An 8,516-nucleotide genomic window follows, 5' to 3' on the forward strand; every position below is an offset into this window, starting at 1 on the left:
GGTTGATTTACTAGCACATTATGCTAGTTTTTAGATTTTAGTCAGTAAAACTGATAGTCCACAGGTGTGACAAATGTATATAGTATCTAGATTATTTATAGACTAAAAGGGTTCAACTGATACATGTATCATTTGTGCTTTGTTTGGAAAGGCATCACAGAACTCTTTTCGCCTAGTATATGCATTTGGTATATACCTTTGTGTGATATAATTGTTTAATTATAAACTGCTAAGTTTAAGCAAAAATAAATGAATTTATAGCTATATTTATTGTGATTATATATACACTTGAAAACATTATAATTTAGACAGCAGTTTCATAGCCTTGAAAATTCATTGATTTTTCTAACATTTCATTTACATTTTTTAGTGTAGCTAAAACTTTTGGCTTTGGTTCTTTTAAAATTATCATTTTCATTGCTGACATAGCTTCAATCCTGTCATGGTCTGCTGATGAAGTACATAAATTAGTAACTATAATAAAATTGTGGTGATAAAGTATATGATATAAACTATATTTAGCTTACTGGCTGTAGCAACATCAATCAGCATAGTTCGTATCTTTTTTTCCTTAAAATTCTGCTTTGTCCCTCTTCTTTTCTTACTTCTTTTTTGTTTTTTTGTAATACTTTGATGAGATTTTTGTTGATCATCTCCTCCTTTATTGTACTTTTCTACTATAGGATTCTCTTCTTTTAAAAGCTGCTTACTACTACTAACAGCCTTTATACCTGATATAATTATAAGAAACAGATTAGTTATGAAAAATTTTAATTTCCTTTTGAACTTTCTATACTATTGACAACTATTTTGAGAGCATAAATTCAATGATTGGTTAATGTTAATTCATGCAGTAGATCTAATTATGAAATTTGCCAAAATTAATTTTGGGAATTTTGTGCAAGCAACTAGATTTAAAAATAATTAGCAATTTTAATATTAGTAATTTAAATTGCTATAATCCAATCACCAAATTTATAAAAGCTATATAGAATGCTCAAATTTTTGTTTTAAAATTTGTGCGTTGCTGCTTTTAATATTACTGTATATAGACTACTGGATCTCCCTTTGAAAATATTATACATAACCCATACCTCTTCTTTTTCCTACTAATCCTTTGCAAGCCACTTGTCCTCCAGCACTATTTATCAGTACTGGTCTGTAATAGACAAGTTCATAATTAGGTTCACCATCAGAATTATCATAATAAATCTCATGCCAATTCTCATTAAACACTTCTGGTTGGCAAATGAAGAAAGGCTCGTCTAACAATTGCATCTTCCAACAAATCTTAATAGCTTCCATGGCTTCATCATGTGGTAGCAAAATTCCACCAGGAATAGATCTTATTACCTAGTGTAATGTAGATTAGATTTAACTAGAATAAAAACCTACTTGATCAATAGCGTATTGATCAATGCTTCTTAGTTTATCTTGTGAGTGTTTTAATAGGAAATGGTATGCTTTAAAAACATCTGAAAGGTCTTTACATTGGCCATCTAAACTCTCTTTTTGCAAAGGTAATTGAGTTAGTTCATAAAAACTCTCCTTAAGTGTGGCATTTAAAGTACTACGGCAGCATCGAAATGATTCCTTTTAATGAGTAAATATAAATTTGTTTACTTTTAAATTACCTGGAAAAGTTCTTTAACAACAATCAAAGTTTTTACTTTATTCATCTGTAGCTTTTTTGGAAGCTCAATCTCAGCATTTTCAAAATAATTTAAAAATTGCTGTCGAATATCATCTGGATCTATCATTGTAATATCATCAATTGTCACATCAGAGTCCAACTTCTTTACCATTTTATTTGACCTATAAAAGGTGATTTAAGAAAACTTCATGGGTTCAATATAACTTCTTTACTTGTATACTACTTCGGGCTCTTTTGTGATTGCATATTCTTCTTTTTCTTCGAGACTATGATAGGTAAAAATAATATTTTAGTGTTTAAGAGTCTGCTTAAATTAATAATAATTACAACAAGCCATAAAACAGTGATAAATCTAGTTGATACAGGGTTACTTTAATACTTACATCTGCATTTGATCCTGAGTGTTGGAATGATCACCTAATATTGTATCTCGCTTGAATAATCCACAAAAAATAGATGACTGAGCCATTTTTAGTAGTTACCCTGCCAAATGTGTAGGGGAATAAAAAAGCAGATCATGCAGGATGAAATTTGCAGTGGGAATGAAATTTGCAGTGGGGGAAGGGGGCAATGCAAGAAATTTAATGCATGTATACATTAACGTCATTCTATGGGAGGAAGGTATGGCCCCCTGATTCCTATTCCTATGCCATTGATAACTATGCTCATTCAGCAAGTGACTTTTTGGTCTATGATCAGCATGTGAATACTAACAGCAACAGTTTACAAATATATTGTGCCATTATGATAACACTGCACTCCTACTTTGTATTAGATCAACTGAACATATTTTCACCATAGTAGCTATTGGATTTACTAGAACCTAGCTTATGAAAATATTTTTTACTAAGCTACATGAATAAAAATAATAATAATCTAAAAGAAGCATAATAGTCATTAATTAAATTAATCACACAAATACATCATGTACATTTGCACACAAAATTGGTCTATATTTTTTATAGTTTATCATTATTACAGCAAGAAGTTTATTGATGCTTTAACTTCTTCGCCAGTTGGATCATATACTCCTTTCACATTTAATTCAGTTCCACCAATTTTCAAAAACAAAGAAATAGTACGATCCTTGAGTGGAATTTGAGAATGGGGTATTTTTAGTTTGATACACCCAATCATGCTCACACCTGGGTTAGGATTGCGTTTCACATCTTTTGTGTAAACCACATCATCTCTATAAGTCTTATATATGTCTACTAAAATAATATCTTTTGTTGTATCAAATGGAGTAGCGAATGATTGTAACTCCATCACCTCATTACAGAGAACAATTTGATTCCTTTTTATTAATGTGTAAAATACGTTTGGGGTAATTGTAGTGTCACGGGATAAGTCATAGATCTTCCGAGACTTGTCATGCTGTTTGGGGTCATACTTTACTATAGCTTCTACCCCATAACTGGCAGAGCTAATTCGGCTTTTGATGATGTTGAGACTTAAACTTTTTCGGAAAAGAATTGCTCCTTTGACTACTGCTAGTGTGAATTCTTTTGGTACAATTATGGGAATTCCAACTTTCTCTTTAATTTTTTGGAAGATGTATGAAGTTCCCCCATAACCACCAACAAGATAAATTTTGTCAACTGTTTCTTGACTATCTTTTAATGCTGATGTTATGCAATCAGAAATTCCATCTACTGATGGTGCAAACAGCTCTTCTGTTATTGGATGCTTTATAACAAGAACATTACCATCTAAATGTATTTTATCATTATATTGAACTTTAAGTTGTTTTTTAATGCTGTCAGCACCATAAAAATCTATCATTTCGTTAGGTAATCTTATATTAATTTTTTTTTCAGACAAACTGCTATTATGAAATTTACAAAAACTCTTTTTCTTTTCTTCAAAGGTAAGGCTGATGTGCATATTAGCTAGTACTTTGTGACTTGTTTCATGATGCGAAACAGTGGTGCAAAATCTTTGAAATTGAGGATCACATACAATACTTTGCAACATTCTGGAGTATTCATGATTGACTTTCATTCCTCCCCAAACATTACCTGTTGGTGGCAAAATAGAATCAACTTTATTAGAATGAAGAGTATGAATAGCTACATCAACAGTACCACCACCAATATCAACTACCATATAGCTGAAGGATGTAACATCTCCTGTGGGTTTGCAATAACTTGCCACATCACTACTCTTCAACTGTTGACAGCAAAGAGCAGCACATTCTGGTTCCAGGGCAAGCATAAGTTTGTGTGCACAGTCAGACATTTCAACTTCTTTTAGGTCACATGTTATTGGAGTAAAAGTATCAATTGGAGGTACTTCTGAACTTAATAAACCAGCCTGTGTATATGAAAAATTGGATTCAAGATACATGCACTATACTTTAGCTTGCATTAATTTTGCAGCATGCACTTACCCTATAAGCAGATTCCCTCATTATTTGCTTTCCATTTTCATGCCATATTGCTGGAACAGTGATCACCCATGAGAAATCTGTGGCTTTCAATGGTCTAGTTTCTGCTCCTTCTTTTATAGTGCAATCAGAGACCTCCAACTCATCGTCAAACTTTAACTTTAACTTTGCCAGCACAAATGCTATGACTTCGATAAGGTAAAAATTTGCCCCATCAATGGATGATACCTTCATTTGTTTGGAAATTTCCTAAAAATTATTATCAAAGTTCACTGCATGAGGTGAATTAGCTGTGATGCTAACTTTGTTTTGTGGCCTTAGTTCCATTTTGAAACATTCAAAGTACACATATGAACGATATTCATCATTAGTGAGGTCTTTATATATATCCTGAGCTGCTGATCCAATATCCACGACTTCATATTTTGGAAACTCAGGGCTTCCTTTATTTTCCAGAAGCAATGCTGTTGGCGAACGCTTTTCATTTTCACTTATAGATAGTAAAGTGCAATCCGGGCCTTCTTCCTCGATATAGTAAGCTAAAGAAACGTTAGATGTTCCGAAGTCAATTGCTGCAATATATTTAGCATTCACGAAGGCCATTATTGGTAACACAAAGACGGAGCACAAAGATGACGATTATTGAACTGCTGTATGTATTATCATAGATTCTATGGTAGCTATTATGTATCGATGGTATTAAATGCAATCATTATTATCACAAGCCTCATTTCCTAATCACGTGACCCCTAATTATACGGTTTAGAGTTTACGTCATAGTAATTGCATCACGTGATAGTGACAAGGGCTCATATTATAGGGCTGCACAGTTATGTCTTTATCTATGTAAGTCAGTGATGATGATAAAAAGAGACTATGATGCATTATGATCTTATTATTGTAGTTTTATTGTTAGATTTATGTTTTAATTTATAGATTGCCTCATCATGTGCAAGAAATTCAAGAAGAAAACAAGTTTCTCAAAAAGTATGCATAAACGGTAGAGTAGACGTTATGTAGTGTGACAAAAGATGCAACGGACCTCCTATAGGTACTAAGATTTTCAACAATGAGATCAGATCTCCATGACAAATAACTTTTTGTATATTGTATTTGGCATGCATGCACCCAGACTAGCTGCAATAATCTTGCATCAAAACACAAGATTAGAGAAAAGTCTAATTTTACATTTTTATGCACATTACATCATGTACCATTTGTTTATACATTACTTTTGGTCAGAGGAAGGAATAAAATGTCACCTGCATATCACAAAATAGCACATAACACAGGTGTTATTATTACACATTCGTGTTATTTTAGTTCATTTTTTTGTGTGCAGTGCTTGAAAACAAGCCTAGCGGCAAATTTTGTACACAAAAGTTTTGTTATGTATAAATTCTAAATGTGTACAGGATATAATGAATAATAATCCCTCTCTAGTTTATTGAAGAGGAAAAAATTTGAATATGAAGGGAAAGTATTTGTGCAAATTCCAGAATTAGAACCAAAGTACACTTACTACTTTATGCATTAACACCAATTTGTGCAAATTACAACAGATCAGATACTGGAGATAGTGGACTTTGTATAACAATGGATGATGAAGGTGACATTAGCATTAAAGAGCAATTCATGGAGTACTTTGATAATATTGAAGTAGAGCTGCCAGAAAAGCTAGAAATGGATAAAATGAATGTTATGTCAGTTGGCTGTGACTTATTTGAGGTACCCTATAACATGCTATACAAACTTTTAACTATATGAATGTATAGACTTCTTTTAAATGCTGTCGCAGTGCGTTTATTGAAAAACTCAAAGACAGTCTTCTTGAATTGACTCAGTTAAATGAGTATGAAAATGCTAATACTCGAATAGATGCAAGAAGGCAGCGGAATCTTTGTGATGTCTTCAGAGCATACAAGCTCCTTTTAAAATACTCAACAGCAAAGTTAAAATGTATTGATCAATCTATTATTGATCAGGTATATTATCATTATGAATACATGCTGTTGAATACTTGTCATTAGGTGAAAGCATCCATTTCTGATGATGCTCTAGCTTTTCAACTATCTGATCAAATTGTAGAGGCAATTAAGATTTGTTGGAAAATGCAGTTGTTAGATAATCCAATGTTTATATGTCAGCCTAAAGTATTTAATGAGAATTGGCATGAAGTTTATTATAATATTTTGTGCGATGAAGCTAATTATGAACTTGTCTATTACAGACCAGTACTAATGAATAGTGCTGGAGGATCACGTGCTTGCAGAGGATTAATAGAAAAAAGAAAAAGTAAGTTAGTTTTTAATAGATTTAGTTGGCTATACCATTGTTTTAGAGGGCCAAGTCTCTGAGATTAAAGAGCCAAGATACAAAATTCTTACAGCTAGTGAATCAGGTACATAGTGGGAAATTTTGGAGGGAGTTAAATTTGGCGAATTGCTAAATTTTGGTGATTGGCAAATTTTAATTTGGCAAATTTGTGGCCACATACCATTGAGCATGGGTATAATTGTTCAAAATGGCTGTTTTTATTTTGGTGAATGGCTATCAAAACGCCAAATTACCAAATTTAATTCCTTCCAAAATTTCCCACTCTATGGTACCAGAGTCTTTCATGTGGATTATTGACCGATTTTGATGCAAAGCAAAATGATTATCTTTAATTTTCTCCACTATAGACCTAAAGCTGTCCTACCACTGCATGCAGTCTAGCAATAAGTATCACAAACAAGTTGCCATGTTATGAGATATTGGATAGATATAGGCAAAATGCAATATTTCTATAAAAGAATGTGCAAGCTGAGATCAAAATAATAATTATAGATCTAATATAATAAATAGAATTATGCAACAAGTGTGCAGTCAGCATTCCTGAATCAGAACTTGCTTTTTGTGGAATAACTTTAAAAATTGCTTCTGGTCCATTCAGCTCTGCACATTCATTGATGAGCCATCATGTTGTAATAAACTACTTTGATTTTAGCTGCATTAATAAATCAAGAAACTATATTTATTTTTAGGCTTAAAGCCAAATTGTGTAGGAGTCATGTTAGAGAATTCAAAAAAATTAGGAAATAAAGTATGAATCAAATTACAATGCATGAAATGATATATTATCATAGGGATTAAAGCATAGTCTTCGAACTAAACTCATTTCTAAAGTGATCTGTTCTATCTGCGACAAACCTACCGAATTATGTTATATGGGACAATTAAATTTTTCATTTTTGCATTATGAGTGCTTTCTCAAGTCCAGATAGACTATATAATATTGAATAAATTATGTGTGGGTTGTCTATAGTTTTGTTTTGTATAATTACTATGTAAAGAGAATTTTGTAGCTTACATAACAGTAACAGAGATCATGTGCTTTACTGTCATGTGAAGTAATTTTGTGTAGTAGACTTGTAGTCTATCTGCTGCTAGTCTTCCTTGTTGACAATGAATGCAGAGATAATGAGTGCTACTTCCTTAGTTTTGTCAATAATTTATAGAGTGGCAGACTACTTTTCCCCTGACTTAGAAATAGAAGAAAGAAGGCAAGTGTACAGGTAGATCTGTGTTAAATAATTTTAAGTAACCACTATGGCAAAGTAGTAAATTTGTATTTTTACAGCACACAAGATCATCAAGATCATGACATCAGCAAGACAGAAATTAGATCTACAGGGGAAATGCATGATGTCTCACAGATCAAGTAATACTTAACAATACAAGTCATAAAGTTTTACTTATCATCATTGACATTGTCAAAAACAAAGTACAATAAAATTAGAGGCAAAAACCATTATTATGTCCCATCAGGAGCCCTTTTATAAGCTCCTGGTATAAAGCAAATATTAGTAGATAATGTACATTAATTATATTAAATTATTTACTTGTAGAAAAAAGCCATATACTGCTATTTGTGTTATTGATGGTGCTATTATGTCAGATGACATTCAAAAACAGTTTATAGAGTATTTTGAAAAAATTAATCTTCAACAAAAGAAAATTGATTGTCTACCTCAAAAATTCTTCGAAGTAATTTTTTTATTTTCAATACTAAAATAAAAAATATTTTCAATTAAGGAATTTTTTCAATGCTGTCGCAGTGAGTTTACTGACAAACTCAAAGAGAGTCTTCTTGAATTGACTCAGTTAAATGAGTATGAAAATGCTAGTAGTCGAATAGATCCAAGAAGGCATCGGAATCTTTCTGAGGTCTTCAAAGCATACAAGCTCCTTTTAAAATACTCAACAACAAAGTTAAGAACCATTGATCAATCTATTATTGATCAGGTATGATGATTTATGAATACAGTTAATTAGATCTTTTCGTCATTTAGGTGAAAACATCAATTTCTGATGATGTTTTAGCTTTTCAGCTATCTGATCAAATTGTACAAGCAGTTACAATTTGTTGGAAAATGCAGTTGTTATGTAATCCAATGTTTATATGTCAACCTAAAGTATTTAATGAGAATT

At 31.9% G+C, this 8,516-nt stretch overlaps 3 protein-coding genes across 4 annotated transcripts; 1 reads left to right on the plus strand and 2 right to left on the minus strand.

Annotated features, from left to right (window-relative positions):
- Positions 1-304: 304 nt before the first annotated feature.
- On the minus strand, positions 305-2,123 carry LOC105312874 (uncharacterized). Its single transcript, XM_019996919.1, has 7 exons — positions 2,038-2,123; positions 1,867-1,920; positions 1,635-1,815; positions 1,396-1,593; positions 1,095-1,353; positions 528-731; positions 305-474 (listed from the first exon to the last, which is right to left on the minus strand). Exons 1-7 carry the CDS (start codon positions 2,121-2,123, stop codon positions 305-307), a joined length of 1,152 nt encoding a protein of 383 aa, XP_019852478.1.
- Positions 2,124-2,606: 483 nt separating this feature from the next.
- On the minus strand, positions 2,607-4,703 carry LOC105312875 (heat shock 70 kDa protein 12A-like). The gene is made up of 3 exons (XM_011405854.2): positions 4,347-4,703; positions 4,047-4,292; positions 2,607-3,970 (listed from the first exon to the last, which is right to left on the minus strand). The coding sequence occupies exons 1-3, from the start codon at positions 4,644-4,646 to the stop codon at positions 2,630-2,632; spliced, it is 1,887 nt and encodes a 628-aa protein (XP_011404156.1). The 5' UTR covers positions 4,647-4,703; the 3' UTR covers positions 2,607-2,629.
- A 127-nt stretch (positions 4,704-4,830) lies between these two features.
- On the plus strand, positions 4,831-7,399 carry LOC100633638 (uncharacterized). 2 transcript variants are annotated; one of them, XM_003386816.2, is made up of 9 exons: positions 4,831-4,889; positions 4,980-5,030; positions 5,487-5,555; positions 5,606-5,771; positions 5,819-6,028; positions 6,074-6,338; positions 6,385-6,444; positions 7,070-7,128; positions 7,172-7,399. In XM_003386816.2, the coding sequence occupies exons 1-9, from the start codon at positions 4,876-4,878 to the stop codon at positions 7,307-7,309; spliced, it is 1,032 nt and encodes a 343-aa protein (XP_003386864.1). In that variant the 5' UTR covers positions 4,831-4,875; the 3' UTR covers positions 7,310-7,399. The 2 variants fall into 2 exon arrangements, with proteins under 2 accessions (XP_003386864.1, XP_019852501.1); XM_019996942.1 differs by lacking the exon at positions 4,831-4,889 and having other exon boundaries at positions 4,988-5,094.
- Positions 7,400-8,516: the final 1,117 nt, after the last annotated feature.

This window comes from Amphimedon queenslandica, unplaced genomic scaffold (assembly GCF_000090795.2).
Source record: "Amphimedon queenslandica unplaced genomic scaffold, v1.1 AMPQUscaffold_13392, whole genome shotgun sequence".
NCBI classification, from domain to species: Eukaryota; Metazoa; Porifera; class Demospongiae; order Haplosclerida; family Niphatidae; genus Amphimedon; species Amphimedon queenslandica.

Excerpts from the sequence above, each read along its gene's own strand:
- LOC105312875 (XM_011405854.2), bottom strand. The coding sequence starts at position 4,646 with ATGGCCTTCGTGAATGCTAAATATATTGCAGCAATTGACTTCGGAACA. Across the intron at positions 4,293-4,346 it reads AACTAAGGCCACAAAACAAA|GAAATTTCCAAACAAATGAA; the intron begins GTTAGCATCACA and ends AATAATTTTTAG. Across the intron at positions 3,971-4,046 it reads TGAGGGAATCTGCTTATAGG|GCTGGTTTATTAAGTTCAGA; the intron begins GTAAGTGCATGC and ends TCATATACACAG.
- LOC100633638 (XM_003386816.2), top strand. Across the intron at positions 5,031-5,486 it reads GAAAACAAGTTTCTCAAAAA|TTTATTGAAGAGGAAAAAAT; the intron begins GTATGCATAAAC and ends ATCCCTCTCTAG. Across the intron at positions 5,556-5,605 it reads ATTCCAGAATTAGAACCAAA|ATCAGATACTGGAGATAGTG; the intron begins GTACACTTACTA and ends AAATTACAACAG.
- LOC105312874 (XM_019996919.1), bottom strand. The coding sequence starts at position 2,123 with ATGGCTCAGTCATCTATTTTTTGTGGATTATTCAAGCGAGATACAATA. Across the intron at positions 1,921-2,037 it reads ACTCAGGATCAAATGCAGAT|TCTCGAAGAAAAAGAAGAAT; the intron begins GTAAGTATTAAA and ends TACCTATCATAG. Across the intron at positions 1,354-1,395 it reads ATCAATACGCTATTGATCAA|GTAATAAGATCTATTCCTGG; the intron begins GTAGGTTTTTAT and ends ACATTACACTAG.